Source organism: Aegilops tauschii, chromosome 3 (genome assembly GCF_002575655.3).
Source record: "Aegilops tauschii subsp. strangulata cultivar AL8/78 chromosome 3, Aet v6.0, whole genome shotgun sequence".
In the NCBI taxonomy this organism is placed as follows: Eukaryota; Viridiplantae; Streptophyta; class Magnoliopsida; order Poales; family Poaceae; genus Aegilops; species Aegilops tauschii.
The window spans coordinates 134,779,674-134,797,651 of NC_053037.3; the positions used below are offsets into that span (position 1 = coordinate 134,779,674).

A 17,978-nucleotide genomic window follows, 5' to 3' on the forward strand; every position below is an offset into this window, starting at 1 on the left:
TCGATATTATGATTTGTCACTCCGAGTATCGGAGAGGTATCTCTGGGCCCTCTCGGTAATACACGTCATGATAAGCCTTGCAAGCAATGTGAGTAATGAGTTAGTTGCTGGATGATGTATTACGGAACAAGTAAAGAGACTTGCCGGTAACGAGATTGAACTAGGTATGAAGATACCAACGATCGAATCTCGGGCAAGTAACATACCGATGACAAAGGGAATGACGTATGTTGTCATTGCGGTTTGACTGATAAAGATCTTTGTAGAATATGTAGGAACCAATATGAGCATCCAGGTTCCGCTGTTGGTTATTGACCGGAGATGTGTCTCGGTCATGTCTACATAGTTCTCGAACCCGTAGGGTCCGCATGCTTAAGGTTCGATGATGATTTGTATTATGAGTTATGTGTTTGGGTGACCGAAGATTGTTCGAAATCCTGGATGAGATCACGGACATGACAAGGAGTCTCAAAATGGTCGAGAGGTAATGATTGATATATTGGACGATAGTATTCGGACACCGGAAGTGTTTCAGAATGTATCAGGTACGTATCGGAGTACCGGGGGTTATCGGAACCCCCGGGGGGAAAAGATATGGGCCATATGGGCCATAGGAGGGAGGCAAGGCAGCCCGCAAGGGCTGACGCGTGCCCCCCCCCACATGGGGAGTCCGAATTGGACTAGGGGAAGGGGCGCCCCCCCTTTCCTTCTCCTCCTCCCTCTCCTTCCCCCTTTCCCCTTCCGGTAAAAGGAAAGGGGGGGCGAATTGGACTAGGGGTCCAAGTGGGACTCCTCCCACTTGGCGCGCCCTAGGCCGGCCTCCTCCCCTCTCCCTCCTTTATATACGGGGGCAGGGGCACCTCTAAGGCACATCAATTGTTCTTAGCCGTGTGCGGTGCCCCCTCCACCATTTACTCCTCCGGTCATATTGTCATAGTGCTTAGGCGAAGCCCTGCGCGGATCACTTCACCATCACCATCACCACGCCGTCATGCTGACGAAACTCTCCCTCGACACTTTGCTGGATCAAGATTTCGAGGGACATCATCGAGCTGAACGTGTGCTGAACTCGGAGGTGTCGTACGTTTGGTACTTGATCGGTTGAATCGCGAAGACGTTTGACTACATCAACCGCGTTAAACTAACGCTTCCGCTTTCGGTCTACGAGGGTACGTGGACACACTCTCCCCCTCTCGTTGCTATGCATCTCCTAGATAGATCTTGCGTGATCGTAGGAAAATTTCTGAAATTGCATGATACGTTCCCCAACATCATTGAGATGTTCCATCAGATCATTCACCGCAAGGAGATCTCCTGGTTGAATTTCCAAATCAATGTTTGGGTACTCTTGAGGTAATGCCCAATGCCCCTATCCAGGAAGATATACATCCTCATCAGCCGCATCAACATCCTCTATATCCTGATTTGATCTTGTGGCATACCAGGTGGATGAAGAGCCAACTACAAATTATGTTGCATAGCCTCCTGACTGAGGTCAAGTATGTGATTGTTGTGCACATCACCCAGTTCATGGTGTTGTAGGGGCCCGAGAAAATGATTGTATTGGTTTGGATGGAAATCTTGTTGCACTGGTTTGGGGAGAGGGTTACCAAATGGTGGGATAGTATCTTCATATAGAGCCTCAACTCCTAGCATATTTTGCTTTAAAATGACTACATGCACAGTGTGTGATTCAGTCTGAAAACCCTCTCCCTCTCCTACAACAATGCTGTCAGAGATGTCCCTAAGTTCATCCACTCTAACCTTAACCATCAAGTTAGCTTTGGTGCTCTTAACTCTATCACAATGAACCAATCTACCAAGGCTCCTCACCGCATTAGCAAATTCATGCATGCATCTTCTGTCGAAAGGAAAACCACATAGAAGGACCCAAACCTTTCTGTACAATACAAATTTCTTCCAATTCATTCCTTCATTGTGCTTTTGAAAGATAATGCGAACATCCGTGAAGGGGTGGGGGTGTTATTCAACAACAACTCATATCGGGGCCGAGAGCGGTGTAGAAGTGTTGTTGGGCCTAGAGGTGAAGTAACAATCTTTGGCTATGTGGCCCCATCTTTTGCAGGCCTTGCATTTGATCCTATTAGTGCATGCTGGCCGAAGGTGGCCCAACTGGAGGCATCTAATGCAAAACGGGTCATCAGATTGACTGGGCCTATGTGTCGGCCTTGCAGTCGTGGCGTTATTAGGGGAAATATGAGAAGGAGAAACTCCCGCTTTGGAATTAACTGCAGTTGAATGCACTTGAAGGTGATCACGCCACGAATGAACAACAAAATTCAAATTTTGTGAAGAATTTGAATTGGATCCATGCACTTTTTCCATCCCTCTTATTGTATTTTGGCTATGAGGTTGGCACAAACAGCGAGCCCAAAGATGACTCTAGACTTGGTGCTTCAACTAGAACTTGTTCTGTTGCCTCAAAAAAAACTAGAACTTGTTCCAGTAAAAATCAATACCTCGCTTCACAAATGTTTAGCACTAACAAAATCAGGTGTTAAGATTTCTTAGCATCACATTTTGATCAACATTGATCATGCTGGTATGTACTTCAAATTTTTTGTTTCCTTTCTAATGCCTTGTATTATTTGTGATACTACTTCTCTTCTCGTTGTTGAGTTGTAACGTGACCAGTGTTGTATGTGTATGTGTGTATGAGATGTGTTGCCATTGTAACTCCAGGGCCGGGTCCTTAGGTAGCTAGCTAACCTCTCGACGCCTCATCTCCCACTTCCCTGCATGTAGGGAAGGCCAGTATGCTGGCTGTTGTATATGTATCGGCATCTCATGATTAATACAGCGGGCAACCAATTCCTCCATTCTTCTTGGTAATCAGAGCTTTAGGTCTTCTCTCCATGGCCAGCCACCTCCAGTCTCCCCCGCTCCCAACTGACGCCGACGTCACCGACGACGACCCCTCGGCCGAAGATCTCGCCGCCGCTGCAGCCACTGCTGATGCGCGCCCTCGCTCCTCCCTCACTCCTAACTCATCCTCCTCAGGTGGTCTGCCCCTAGCACCTCTCCCGCCCAACCCACCCCCACCACCGATCCCTCTCTCTGTGCCTGGCATTGCCGCACCTACCGGTGGTCTTCCTGCCAGCATCATGCACATCATCAACTTCAAGCTGTCTCTCGATGGCTCCAACTTCGCCCGATGGAGGAACTACATCAACCTTATCCTCGCTCGGCACCACGCCGAGGCGCACGTTCAGGCCGGCGCAGCCGCCCGCCTCTCCGACCTGCTCTGGCGGGATGACGACAACACGATCGTTTTATGGTTCTACTCCACCGTCGCCGGTGATCTCCTCGACATCGTCCCGCCTGCCGGGTCCACCGCCTTCATGATCTGGAAACGCCTCCATGAGTACTTCCTCGAGAATGAGGCCGAGCTCGCCATGCATCTCAGCCCAGAATTCCCGTCGGCCGTGCGCGGCGATCGCTCCATCAACGACTATTACCGCCACCTCCAAGGTATCGCTGCCGCCCTTGCTGACGTTCGGGAGCCAGTCACGGACTGCACTCTCACTCTGCAAATGTTGGACGGCCTTGGCAAAAAGTTTGAACTCCAGGTCGCCATTCTTCAGTCCACCGTGCCGCTGCTGACCTTCGCGCAGGTGCGCTCTCGCCTCGTCCTCGCCGAACTCGCCCTCGACAAGCGGGCACGCACAGAGGGTGCTCAGGTCCTCGCCGTCCATGACGAATGCGGCGGTGGCGGTCGCGGCGACCGCGTTGATCGCGGTGACCGCGGCGGCGACGGCGCGGAGGCGGTGACCGCGACGATCGCGCTCCTCCCGCTGCAGGCGGACGGGGGGCCAACTCGGTGGCGGCAACCGTCCTGGCGGGCGTGGTGGTGGACGCGGGCGCGGCCGCGGCCGTGGCAGCGGCGACGCTCCGGGCAGTGGTGGACGTGGTTCTTAGCAGCCTTGGCTGGGGTATTTTGCCCCCATGGGGCTGCCCTTCCCGCCCCCGCGTGCGCCCTGGGTCACACCAAACTCGGCCGGGGTCCTTGGCCCTCGACCCGGAGCATCACACCATGCGTACCCCGTCCTGCTTCCGCCCGCCCCGCTCCAGTCCGCGCCACCCGCCCACTTCACCAACTCGCCGTACTCATGGGACGCGGCCGCGATGTACCACGCTGCTCCGAGCTATGGCTCGGCCTTCCCGCCTCACGCCGACTGGATAATGGACACGGGCGCCTCTTCCCACGTCACCGGGGATCCAGGTACTTTGCTCGAGTCTCATCCCGTGTTATCGCATGATCCTCATCACGTTGTTGTTGGTAATGGGGCCCGTCTTCCCGTCGCTGCCATTGGTAACACTTGCCTCCCTCCTCGCCCTTTCTATCTCACCCATATTTTGTTGTCTCCTAACATCGTTCACAATCTTATCTCTGTGCGTGAATTTACACGCGACAATTTATGTTCTGTGGAGTTTGACCCCCTTGTTTTTCCATGAAGGATCTTCAAACCAAGGCGGTGCTTCTGAGGTGCAATAGCTCCGGTGACCTCTATCGCTTCACCGGCGGCCGTGGCGACGCTCCCCCGGTGGCTTTCACCATTTCCTCTTCGGATCTTTGGCATAAAAGGCTCGGGCACCCGGGCGTCTCATCATTAGCTTATTTTCCCTTTGATGATCCCGCGACATGTAATAAAAAATCTACGTCGCCATTATGTACTGCTTGCCAATTGGGCAAACACACACGTCTTCCTTTTCCCACTTCGACCTCATATACCACCGCGTCGTTCCAGTTGTTGCATTGTGACTTGTGGACCTCTCCGATCATTAGTTTTTCCGGTTATAAGTACTATCTCGTCATCTTGGATGTACATGCATTACTCTTGGACTTTCCTCCTACGCACCAAATCCGATACATGCGCCACGCTTCAAAGCTTCTTTTCTTTTATTCTCACCCAATTTCATGTGATGCTCCAATGTTTGCAGTGTGACAATGGCGGTGAATTCCTCACCACCGCGCTTCGTGCCTTCTTCTCCTCCAACGGCATCTCCTTCCGGCTCACATGCCCGCACACCTCACCGCAAAATGGTAAGGCTGAGCGCCACATCCGTACTACCAACGATGTTGTCCGCGCTCTTTTGTTTCAAGCACATCTTCCTCCCGAATTTTGGGTCGAAGCTCTCCACACTGCCACTAGTCTCCTAAACATTCGGCCGTCGCGTGCTATCCATCATTTCACCCCCCCCCCACTTCCTTCTCTATGGCCTACACCCCACCTACGATCATCTGCGCACATTTTGCTGCTTATGCTTCCCGAACCTCTCCGCCACCACCCCCCATAAGCTCTCGCCTCGTTCTACACGTTGTGTGTTCATAGGCTATCCCCGGGAGCAGAAAGGATATCGCTGCTTCGATCTTTCCTCGTGCAAAGTCATCACGTCTAGGCATGTTGTTTTTAATGAAAATATTTTTCCCTATGATCCTGTTGCAGACACACCCGCACGCACAGAAGATCACGGGCGTCCTGCCGCTCCTGCCGTCCCTGACGGCGTGATCTCCCTCGGTTTCCCCACCTCGTACGGATCCAATCATGCCAGAACCTCCGCTCCCGCCGCGCCACGCCAAACCATCCAGCGGACCAACCACCCCACGTCCCTGCGCATGCATGCCGCTCCTGCGAACCCGCCCATCAGTATGCCCTCTCATCCCACTGCCGGGCCCCACACCCATGCATCCACGCCTCTCCGCCCACGTCGCGCCCCGATGCCACTGCATGCACGCCCATCCGCCTAACCCACTCACCGACCCCGGTTTCCACTCCAGCAGCAATCGCCTCGGGATCATCGCATGTTCCCTTTCCCTTGCCAGCCTCTCCTGCTGCACCACGCACGCCACTGTTCCCCACAGACCCACTACCGCGCCGCGTTGTTCCCATTCCTCCACGCACCAACACTCATCAGATGCACACACACGGTAAAAAGGGGTTCGTCATGCCCAAACGCCACTTTGGCCTCTCTGTCACCACGACTCCTTCACCGCTTCCCTCCTCGTACCGTGCCAGTCTCAAAGACCCCCATTGGCATCACGCATTGTTAGATGAGTTTAATGCGCTAATACGGAATGACACTTGGTCTTTGGTGCCTTGTCCTGCAGGTGTCAATGTGGTGACCGGAAAGTGGATCTTCCGGCATAAGCTCCATCCCGATGGCTCGCTGGCTTGGTACAAGGCGCGGTGGTGGTCCGTGGCTTCACGCAGCAGGCTGGTGTTGACTACGGGGAGACTTTTAGACCCGTCGTCAAACCCGCCACGATCCGCGTCGTCCTCAGTCTTACTACGGCGAACAGTTGGCCGATCCGCCAAATGGACGTCAAAAACGCCTTTCTCCATGGTGATCTTGCTGAGACCGTCTATTGCCAACAACCCTCCGGCTTCATTGACTCCGCTCGCCCCACGCATGTTTGCCGCCTGAACAAGTCCTTGTATGGCCTCAAGCAGGCTCCTCGGACTTGGTTCCTTTGATTCACGAGCTTCCTTCGCACTCTCGGCTTCGTCTCCTCCAAGTGCGACACCTCGCTGTTCATACTTCACCGCGGGGCGTCCATGGCATACCTACTTTTATATGTCGATGACATCATCCTGACTGCCAGCACCACTACCCTCCTCACATCTCTCGTGTCTTCGCTCTCCCGCGAATTCTCTATGAGTGATCTCGGGGACATCCACCACTTTCTCGGCATCAACGTGCATCGCAATGCCGCTGGTCTTTTCTTATCTCAGGAGCAGTATGCGCTTGAGGTCTTGGATCGGGCCAACATGCTTAATTGCCATCCCGTCACTACGCCCATTGACACTAGCTCCAAACTCTCTAGTGTGGACGGCCAGCCCTTCTCCGATCCCTCCAAATACCGCAGCATCGCCGGAGCCCTTCAGTACCTCACACTCACCCGGCCGGATCTTACCTATGCCGTCCAGCAGATCTGCTTGTTCATGCATGCTCCCCTTGATTCTCACTTCCAGCTGATCAAGCGGGTCTTGCGCTACCTTCGCGGCACCACTCACTACGGTCTCCAGTTCTACCGCTCCTCTTCACATGACCTCATCTCCTATAGCGACGCTGATTGGGCCGGATGTCCCGACACTCGCAAGTCCACTTCCGGTTTTTGCGTGTTCCTCGGCAGCAACCTCATCTTTTGGTCGTCCAAACGACAACCGACTGTGTCTCGTTCTAGTGCGGAAGCGGAGTATCGTGCCATCACCAACTGCGTTGCTGAGTCTTGTTGGCTATGACAGCTCCTCTCTGAACTACATCGCCCCCACGACGAGCTGCGGTGGTGTATTGCGATAATGTCAGCGCGATGTACCTCTCGTCTAACCCGGTACAACATCAGCGGACGAAGCATGTCGAAATCGATCTTCACTTTGTTCGCGATCGCGTTGCCCTCGGTGAAGCCCAGGTTCTCCATGTTCCGACTTCCTCGCTGTTTGCGGATATCTTCACCAAGGGGTTACCGTCCTCAATGTTTTCTAACTTTAGAGCCAGTCTGAACGTTCTTCCAGGCGATGTTCGGACTCCGGGGGGGGGGGGGGGGTGGTGTTGAGTTGTAACGTGACCAGTGTATGTGTGTATGAGATGTGTTGCCGTTGTAACTCCAGGGTCGGGTCCTTAGGTAGCTAGCTAACCTCCCGGCACCTGATCTCCCACTTCCCTGCATGTAGGGAAGGCCAGTACGCTGGCTGTTGTATATGTATCGGCATCTCATGAGTAATACAGCGGGCAACCAATTCCTCCATTCTTCTCTCGTACACTACTACTTGTGTGCAAGTTATAAGCTATAGTCCTTATGATATACTCGTATAAATGAGACACGTATTACCATTAAAAAATGAAAACACTAACGCCCACACGTGTGGGCGTTAGACAACTCACCCACACGCCTTCATCGTCGTCCAGCGCCCTTTGCACGAATCTCGGCATGAAAAGGCTGATTTTGTGTGCCACGTAGGACAACTCGTGTGTGTGGGTGTGAGGGAGTTCGCCCGCACGCCGGTTTCTCTCTGCGGTCAACGTTTCGCCAGTCGGGGCGTGCGATGAAACTGTTGTCGCGCCCGCACGCCGTGCACCACTTTTGTTCCCCATCTCGTACGACTGCCCATTCTCCCATTCTCCCACACCCAAGCTGTCATTTTCCATGTTTTGGAATGGTACATGGCAACTGCCCTATCTGTGAGCATGAGCAGATGGCAACTCTCTTTTTACCCCGAACATATTATTGTTGCCACGTCTGTTTTGTAGCGCTACATGGCAACTGTCTAGTGTTAGTAGGTGGCAACTCCTAAAGATACCACCATCGCCCACATGCCCGTCTCCTCTCCCACACACCAAAAGCTATCAGTTGCCATGTGTTTTGCAGGGTACATGGCAACGGCCCTATTTGTGAGCATGAGCAGATGGCAACTCTCTTTTTACCCTGAACATGTTATTGTTGCCACGTCTGTTTTGTAGCGCTACATGGCAACTGTCTAGTGTTAGTAGGTGGCAACTCCTAAAGATACCACCATCGCCCACATGCCCGTCTCCTCTCCCACACACCAAAAGCTATCAGTTGCCATGTGTTTTGCAGGGTACATGGCAACGGCCCTATTTGTGAGCATGAGCAGATGGCAACTCTCTTTTTACCCTGAACATGTTATTGTTGCCACGTCTGTTTTGTAGCGCTACATGGCAACTGTCTAGTGTTAGTAGGTGGCAACTCCTAAAGATACCACCATCGCCCACATGCCCGTCTCCTCTCCCACACGCCAAAAGCTATCAGTTGCCATGTGTTTTGCAGGGTACATGGCAACGGCCCTAGCGCGCTTGTAAGCAGATGGCAACTCTCTTTTTACCGAAACATGTTTTTTGCCATGTTTTTAGTGCTACATGGCAACTGTCCAGTGTTAGTAGGTGACAACTCCTAAAGTTTTTCAAATCATGGTATCTGTAGTAGACCAGACCATACATGACAACAGCTGCAGTTGCCCAAAAATGGCATCCGACACTTTGACCTAAGATGGCAACTGTAGTTCAGCAACATGGCAACTACAGTTCAGCAACATGGCAACATGGCAACCGAAGAGGTCCGGACCATGGCAATCGCGGCAGGACGCGTGGTTACTGACACGCGGGGCGTGTAGCTCGCAGGCGGGGAGGGACGACGGCCGAGACGGGTCGTGCAGGCCGCGCGCTCACTCGCCCGGACGTGCTCGTGCGGGGGCGATCGCGCTGCACCGGACGTGCGGACCGTGGCTGCGCGCGCCCGTATGGTCGTCTCCGTGCCACACAGAGCGTGCGGCACAACCATCCGATACACCACACGTGTGGCAGTTATCGGCGTCCTTAATAAAAAGGGACACCTTGGATTACGTAGAGACATCCAACACCCGTCCGCTACTGCTGGTGCTATGCTAGCTGTTGAGTGTACGCATACATCAAGTCCAATCAACCAAAAATCAATCAACTCCGCGTAGATTGTCAAACTGAACAGTTGAACCGAACGCTTGTCACAGACCAGCCCGAAGGCACAACAGTCCAGAATTAGGCCGTCCACGAGTTCCCCGGTCCGCTAGCTTGCGTGCCAAACAGCCCGGTTCGCCGCCCAGAATGTTTCCCCCTCCGTTGCCTTTGGCGGAGGTTCCGTGCACGGCGGCCGTGCGCCCATGTGCCAGTAGACATCTGCACGGCTGAAACGCACGGTGCGTCGACATATACGGACTTGCGTGGTCATATTAGGTACGGACTGAAACCTCGCCCTGGACCTGATTTGCGCACCAAAATTTTCCCCTTTCTGGCACGATTAACTTGCTCCACTGGAAAACAGCATTCGTGATGCTAGGAAGCGAGTTTTGTTTCTTTTACCGATGAAAACCTACACGCCTGATAATGCCCTAGCACATATGCATACCGTATATGTATTGCACTCCTTATTATGGGAGCTTTTTTGTTTCTCTCTCTGCGTTTGGATGAAGGGGACGCCATTTTGTTGCTTATCACATTGGTCCCAGCATTGGATATATCTGCCACCGATATCTTAGAAAAATGACCATTTCAACAAAATATCCTACAAAAAGGTACTAGTAGGAGACCGAGTAGACGAATATATACAGATACTTCCTTGCCGAAGGAAAAAAATATCCCATAGCCAGAGCGGCAAGGCCGGCCGGCGGTGAGATTCCCAGCCCGTGGTCGCGGCGCGCGCCTCGGTGGCCATAGCAGCTGAGCTGATTCGGCTGACAAGGAGAGTGTGATCCCGAAAAGCAAGCGACCGCAGCGGTGGACCCGGCAGCGGTTACGTGGCGCCTAACCCCGGGGAGATGAGGTTGCTTCAACGTGTGGCCGTCTCGCTGCTTGCTTCGCTTGATATTTCCCTCTCTCTCATTTTATTTCCGCGTGACCGATCGGTCGGATCGGACGCATGGGCGCTCTTTTGTCCCGTTGCGGCGTGGTTGTGCCGTAGCGGCCATAATCTTTTACATGGAAGAAGAAGATCGAACATGGTACCAGTCGAGTGTCATTTAGTGCCGGTCGAACCGGTATCTTTTTTTTTGCACATTTCTATGTAAACCCACGACCAACAGGGTCATTACGACGGGGTACTTCTCCTTGTAGTGTTCTTGTTTCTTGACAAATTGCCGTCCTTTCTCGACACATTTTAAGTCATCGTGACTGCTTGGAAACTATCACTGTGTTAGATTTATTTATTTCATGGAATAACTCTATGCTCCAAGCATATATTGCCATATGCATTATGAAGAATGCCACACCTATTGATCTCGATTGTAAAAGTCTAACAAGAAAGAATGATAGACCAATATAAATCAAAACAATTCTCCCGAATCAAAGATGTCGAACATGACTAAATTCACACAAACGTCAACTAAATAGCCCGATGCCAATTGCTACTAATATTTTTTTCTTTGGCATTGCATGAGATCTATGCATTTCTAAAGGTGGCGACTATCCATCTAGCGCCTGAATTTATTTTGGCATTCAGTCCAATTCGTTGGGACCATTAGATTGAATCAATGGTCGTAGTTCATCTTCTCCTATAAAAAATGAAAACATAAATTAAAACAAATTCAAAAGATAAAGTCTTCTAAGAAAGAAAGAATGAGTGACGTTGGTATTACCCTTAAAGAAGAAGAAAGTGAAAATAAAATAAAACAAATAATGAGAATAACTTACACAAAAATTACAATTTTTATAGCATACAAGAATAAACATATAATAGTGAATTTTTTAGTCTCTAGTAACTTGCATGCATTTTATAGTACTTCAATGTATATTACACATGCCTAACATCCAAAAATAAACACGGAGGAAAAGAAAACCTAACTAAAAAAAGCAAACATGCATAAAAACATAAAAAAAACTGACTGAATCGAGATTTTTTCAAGCATATGTCTAATAGAAAACATGTCTTATATTTTTTTTGACAATTACTCCCTTTGTTTCTAAATATAAGTCTTTTTAAATATTTCAATATGAACTACATACGGAGCAAAATGAGTGAATCTGCACTCTAAACTACGTCTATATACAACCGCACGTAGTTGACATTGAAATATCTAAAAAAGACTTATATTTAAAAACGGAGGGAGTACTTCACTAACCAAATATACTATATCTACTATCAACAAGTCGATATCACAATTCTCGGTGGCCTAATCTAACACATCTATCTAATACCATGTACGAAGCCACACACAGTCTGTGTAGTCAACTGACTACACTATGAGCAAAGATTGTGAAACAAATTTTATTAATGCATATTACTCAACTTTCAATTGGCTACACATGATTGGATTCCTAGCACCGCCATTGTATATAGTGTTGACAGTTTGTTGGATACAATTACAATTTTTTTTTGCGGGGATTCTTAGATAGAAATTGGCACTTGATGATTAGACAAACTTCAAAAGTTTTTGAGTATGGTTGGCTACATTGCAACATCTGAATAGTTTATGTTTGCGAGATAACATATAGACCGAATGGTTGTGCAGCGAAACAAAAACAACAACCTTGCAAGATAACAAAACCAATTTGCCGAAAAACAACTTTTGCTAACACAAGGAGATAATCTATATTGATCCTAAGAACTTCCAGCCTAACTGAAACTTGTACGCGAGCACATTCTTTAAAAAAAAATTGACCACATTTTTCCTCTCTTGATGATATTGCACATTATTTGTTCACTGGCAGCAGAAAATTATTTATTTATTTTTTTGATTTAAATTATTTTTACAGAGGGAGTAGTAGACAAGAGAGAACCTACTGGACCTAAGCATAATTTGTAATTTACCCGAGCTTGTATCCACGAATTGAGCTCTATTTTCTCCGTGGAAATCCATCGCGTTATTATTTTCACTGGCAAGTGCAAGGCACACGCCCCTCCATAAATTAAGGAGCAAAACAACCCCACACAAACAAAAAAAGCACACACAGTACGACTGTACGAGCGAGAACCGACCGGAGCGAGAGGAAGAGCACAGGATCCTTATCTCCTCCGGGAGGAAGCGCGCCATGGCCGCCGCGGTCGTCCACCTCTCCGTCCACGGCCGCCTCCGCCGCTCGCCGGAGGCCGTCGTCTCTCAGGCATGCCACCGCCCTTCCCTCCTGCGCTGCCGCGCGTTCAAGCAGGAGGCCGGCGGCGACGACGAGAAGCCGTCGTCGCCGCCGAACGAGCCGCGGAAGCGCAGGAAGGGGCCGCTGTACACGCTGAAGGCGGCGATGCAGGGGCTCGCGGGGTCCCGGTCGGCGGCGGCGGAGGTGTATGGCGGGCAGTACGAGCTCGCGGTCGAGAAGGCCGAGGAGATCTTCTTCTCGGTGAGCTCTCCGTTCGCGAACCGTCGATTGCCCGACGCATGCAGTTGCTCTAGATGATACTATGGTTTATTTTTTGATTGATCGGTTGCCTGGTGCTTGGTTAACTTACAGTACTACCTTATGCATATGCAGATATGGGGGTAGATATCGTAATTAAGCTGCATGGGTGCGAGAATTGCTCCCATCAGATGCTGAAAATGATCCTACATATGTTCCAGGGCCTAGATTCTAGTTGATCTTCTCTTCTAGTGAGTTTAGGATTCCAACCCACCAGTAGTGGCACAATCGATGTGGCACGCTAGATGTGTGAGGCGCTGATGGGCGTGTTCGATTTTGCTAAATTCTATGTTGCCTTTTTTTTGGTTGCTAAATCTTAGTCATCTGAAAAAAGTGCACATTAGGAGCCTAAAATTGCTGTGTGAACGGTGTGCGGTTAAGCTAAACGTTACTGTGTTTTTTTAGTTTACTAGTAAGATGCCCGTGCTATGCCACGGAATCACATAAAATGAAGTAGAATAACAAAAGTACAAACCCAAATATGTAGTACAAAGATTTTTGTCAAGAGAAGATTAGTCTCTAGAACATATGAAACAGAGAAAAAATTCCCTTCTTTGACACGAAAGCAGGCATGGTAGACATGAATTTTCCAATTCTGATTGTTCTTCTTTCTCTTTTACCGTGTTCCCATATTCCTCCCCAGATTTACCCTGATCTTGCCGGAACTACTATACCCCAGCCTGCAAGCACGGCCGCCAGGATCGTTGCTCCACTCTCCCTAGACGCAGGATCATGACAAAGAAGAAGCGCATAGCGCAACGAACGGTTCGCTTGCTCGTTGATGCAGCCCTGCGCAGCGCTTGTCAGGTCGCGTTGTAACTGCAATTCCTGAGCAAGCTTGTCTGCAGGGGTTGTTACCTCCAAGCGGTACGGCAACGGCGAGCGGGCAGGGTACATGGCCTCCATGCAATCCAGTTGACGGCGAGCGAGCAAACGGGCAGGGGTTGCAGCTTTGGTGTTCTGACGATGGTGGGCAGTGGGTATGGTCTCCACGCATTACTGGTGATGGCGAGCGAGTAGGGCAGCGGAAACTGAGCGTGGCGAGGGGCAGAGGAGAAATAGCGAGGAAGGAGATGGGAAGCCGGGGAGGAATCAAGCGGGCGCGGCAAATCAATTTTGAATTTTTAAGGTGGATTGAAGCTCAAGGCCGGGTGGGGTGGGATTGGAGGAGAGAGAGAGAGAGAGAGAGAGAGAGAGAGAGAGAGAGAGAGAGAGAGAGAGAGAGAGAGAGAGATTGGGAGAGGCCATGAGCAGGGGACGGGAGAGACGAACCGGAACGATTGGGGAATAATGGTCGGTGCTCAGCAGCAGCTACTATTTTATAGGTCAAAGTCAGCTCGAAATCATTCACATGCCAGACAGGCAGGTCAATAGTTCTACTCTTATAGCTGCACATTTTTTATTCTCATCTCGGGCGCGAAGAGGCAGACGGACCATCAACACGAACTGTCTTTTTTATAAGAGTAAAGAAAGAGTCATATGGTGAGGTGGGATGAGGATATGGTTTGATGTTGGTAGTGTCATTCTACTGGTGACTCTGAACAAAATGTCCACTGTCACCTGATTCTAACCTAATTGCCTGTGCGTTATCTGCTTATTCGCAAGGTCTGTTCAAAATTTGTTGCTACTTAGATTGGCTGCATCGTGCCTACTCATATATTATCCATTTGAGCTGTCCAGTCATGTGATATATACTAACAATTGCCATGTTGACTCTTTGCATGCTCAACAGTAAAGAATTTCATCTTTTTTTGTTCTGAAACAGATCACACATTGTACTCCTTCTCTGAAACATAGATGATCTGTATTCACTGATTTCCTTCTCCTCTCAGGTTGCTACTCAGGTAGGCAGATACGTTATCACTATGATGAGCAGTGGTGTTGTACTAGCAGTTGGATTTCAGTTATCAGGTCAGTCATATACTCTTCTTGTACAATCTACTGCATTGCCTTTGTATTCTTCCTTTCTCTTAGTTTCATATAAAGCACTCGTAGGGTTTCAGTTAATAATGTGTCTACCTCTGTATTTAGGTGGGGACAGCCAAACGGATGCACTAATTTGGTATAGCTGGCTTGGTGGAGTAATTATCGGCACAATGCTAGGTGCAAACAGTGTCCTAGAGGAACACTGTAAAGCTGGACCTCGCAATGTTGTCATAACGGGAAGGTAGCACATTTTACATTCTTCTTCTGACATTGCCATGTGAATCTTTTCGGTTTTCCCAGGAAGTAGTGTGCGTGCTCTTAATATAGAACAAAACAAATAATCTGATCTAATGAATGTCTCCAAGATAAGTTGATAGGAAATACTATTTCACCTCAGTATCCTTTTTCTACAGATTGCATAAGTTGAGTATAAGTCTTGTAGTATCTCTTTGTTGGTTTGTAAAGGAGATTATGATGTGCGGTTATATATATTACGATCCCCTAAATTAGTTGCCTTATAAACGTGTGAAGTAAAAGTTGATGGATGTTGTTTCATGGATCTGACACCACTGATTGCATCCATGGGAAGCTGTTTCTTCGTTGTTATTTATTTTTACGATCATCATTGACCATGTAGTTTTATTTTGGCAGCACAAGAGGGTTAGGAAAAGCACTTGCTCGGGAGTTTCTTCTTTCTGGAGATCATGTTGTAATTGCTTCCCGCAGGTGGTAGTCCTCGATATAACGCTCAAATTTTAGTTCAATGCTCTGTCTTAGTTTTCTTACTATCTCCATTTCTATTGGCAGCCCTGATTCAGTTCTTCAGACCATCAATGAGCTTGAAGAGAACATACAGGAGGGCTTGTCAGTTGCCAAGAAGAAACAAAGAGAAACTTTATTACAAGCTAAGGTTGTTGGTACATCTTGTGATGTTTGCAAACCAGAAGATGTAAAAAAGCTTGTAAATTTTGCTGTTGGTGAGCTGGGTTCAATTGACATTTGGGTAAGTAATTCTGTAGAAATGGATGCCGCTAGGCATCTGTTCTGCATTTTCACCTCAAGAGTCACTTAGATTCAGTAGATAAGTACAACTTTACCGACTTATACCCTTTCATTTTATTCTGTATTTGCGTTGAAGACTGCTCTAAATACGATCTTTTAATTTATCTACAGATAAATAATGCTGGCACAAACAAAGGTTTTAGGCCATTGGTAAATTTTTCAGATGAAGATATTACCCAGGTTTGTTCATTGATATCTTCTATCTGTCCGTAATGCTTCCTTTTAATGACAGGAAAACTATAACTGGCTCGATCATGCTCGATCATCCAATCTGATTTCACTATTCCTTAAAACTGTTTTCCTTGGTTTATTTGCAGATCGTCTCAACAAACCTAGTTGGTTCTTTGCTCTGCACCAGAGAAGCTATGGATGTCATGCAATACCAAGAGAAGGGAGGTCATGTATTCAACATGGATGGAGCAGGATCTGGAGGATCAAGCACACCGTTGACAGCTGTGTAAGCACCTCAGCCATCAAATTATCTGCTACGCATTTCTTTAACACTTACATTGTAGAGATGATGTGTCCTGCTTTTCTTGTTGTCTAAAACTTGATGATGCATTGTATTTGACGCTCCTGCTTTTACAATGAAACTAAATCTGATGCTGATTTGCAATTTTACAGTTATGGCTCAACTAAGTGTGGACTAAGGCAGTTCCAAGCATCGCTTATGAAGGAAAGCAGAAGATCAAAAGTTGGAGTACACACTGCGTCTCCTGGAATGGTCCTTACAGATCTCCTTCTAAGGTAACATCTTAAGTTACTTGACTTCTTCAGATGCCAGGATTCTATTGGCGCAAGAAAAAAAAAAGTTCATTCTGTACTCTGCAACTCTCTCCTTATATATGGTATGTACATGCCGCTCTCATGTTGTTAACCTACAGTCTATTCTTTGCAGTGGTTCATCTCTCCAAAATAAACAGATGTTCAATATAATATGCGAGCTTCCAGAAACAGTAGCAAGGACATTGGTCCCAAGAATGCGAGTTGTGAAAGGAAGTGGAAAGGCAGTAAACTACTTGACACCACCAAGAATCTTGCTTGCCTTGGTTACTGCATGGGTTCGCCGAGGCCGATGGTTTGACGAAGAGGTAGCCTGCTTCTTTCTACTATAATATAACACCCCTCCATTCTGTTGATGTATCTCTTGCAGATTCTGACTGGTTGTTTACCGATTGCAGGGGAGAGCAGTATATGCAGCCGAGGCTGATAGAATTCGCAATTGGGCTGAAAGTCGAACACGCTTTTCCTTCACAGATGCCATGGAGATGTATACAGAGAATACATGGGTTTCCGTATTCTCACTCTCGGTCGTCTGTGCATTCATAATGCTTTCCAGTTCAGGCGGACCTTTCCCTGGCACATAATCCCTGGAGTCGCCAAACCAGACAATTCTTTTTTCACCACAGGGATTCTATCATCCAATGACATATGTTGCGAAGGGGGCAAATGTGATCCCAGACGCGTAATTACATGCAAATAGGATCATCATCAGCCGCCTTACCATTTAAGGATAAGCTAACCGAGCCCTCAGATTCAGAAAAGGGTAAATAGCATTTGTTATGTGGGCATTCCACTTACTGTAAGCTAGTGTGTAAAGCTGTCCTGTAAGAACATGTGTCTGAACTCTGAAGTAACCAGAGCACGGAAAGAGTCGACGGGCTTTGCTCCTCTCTTGTACATGGATGTACTCTAGTAGTTATGATCCTTATGAACTCCCGGGTGTCGCTTTGTACCCTTCAAAAATGTATAGCAACTTAGCAACACGGTTTAGAACTGGAAGGAGTCGCCATACATGGTTCATCAGTGTAAAGTTCAGGATATGTATGTTCCTTTTCTTGTAGATTTATACTCCCTCTGTTTCTAAATATAAGTCTCTTTAGAAATTTCAATATGGACTACATACAGAGCACAATGAGTGAATCTACACTTTAAAATACGTCTATATACATCCGTGTGTAGTTCATATTGAAATATCTTAAAAGACATATATTTAGGAACGGAGGGAGTACATACCATGAGAGGACAAAAAGGTTGCATAGAAAGAAGCAAGACTGCGAAATGTGAACTAAAGATGTGGATTTTTGTACACA

The 17,978-nt window shown here is 48.4% G+C and overlaps 1 protein-coding gene across 1 annotated transcript; it reads left to right on the plus strand.

The window, feature by feature from the left end:
* The first annotated feature begins 12,404 nt into the window (after positions 1-12,404).
* LOC109754924 (probable chlorophyll(ide) b reductase NYC1, chloroplastic) lies at positions 12,405-17,728 on the plus strand. The gene is made up of 10 exons (XM_020313815.4): positions 12,405-12,840; positions 14,730-14,808; positions 14,929-15,064; positions 15,475-15,549; positions 15,631-15,826; positions 15,997-16,065; positions 16,203-16,342; positions 16,510-16,632; positions 16,784-16,976; positions 17,067-17,728. Exons 1-10 carry the CDS (start codon positions 12,538-12,540, stop codon positions 17,250-17,252), a joined length of 1,500 nt encoding a protein of 499 aa, XP_020169404.1. The 5' UTR covers positions 12,405-12,537; the 3' UTR covers positions 17,253-17,728.
* The last annotated feature ends 250 nt before the right edge of the window (positions 17,729-17,978 follow it).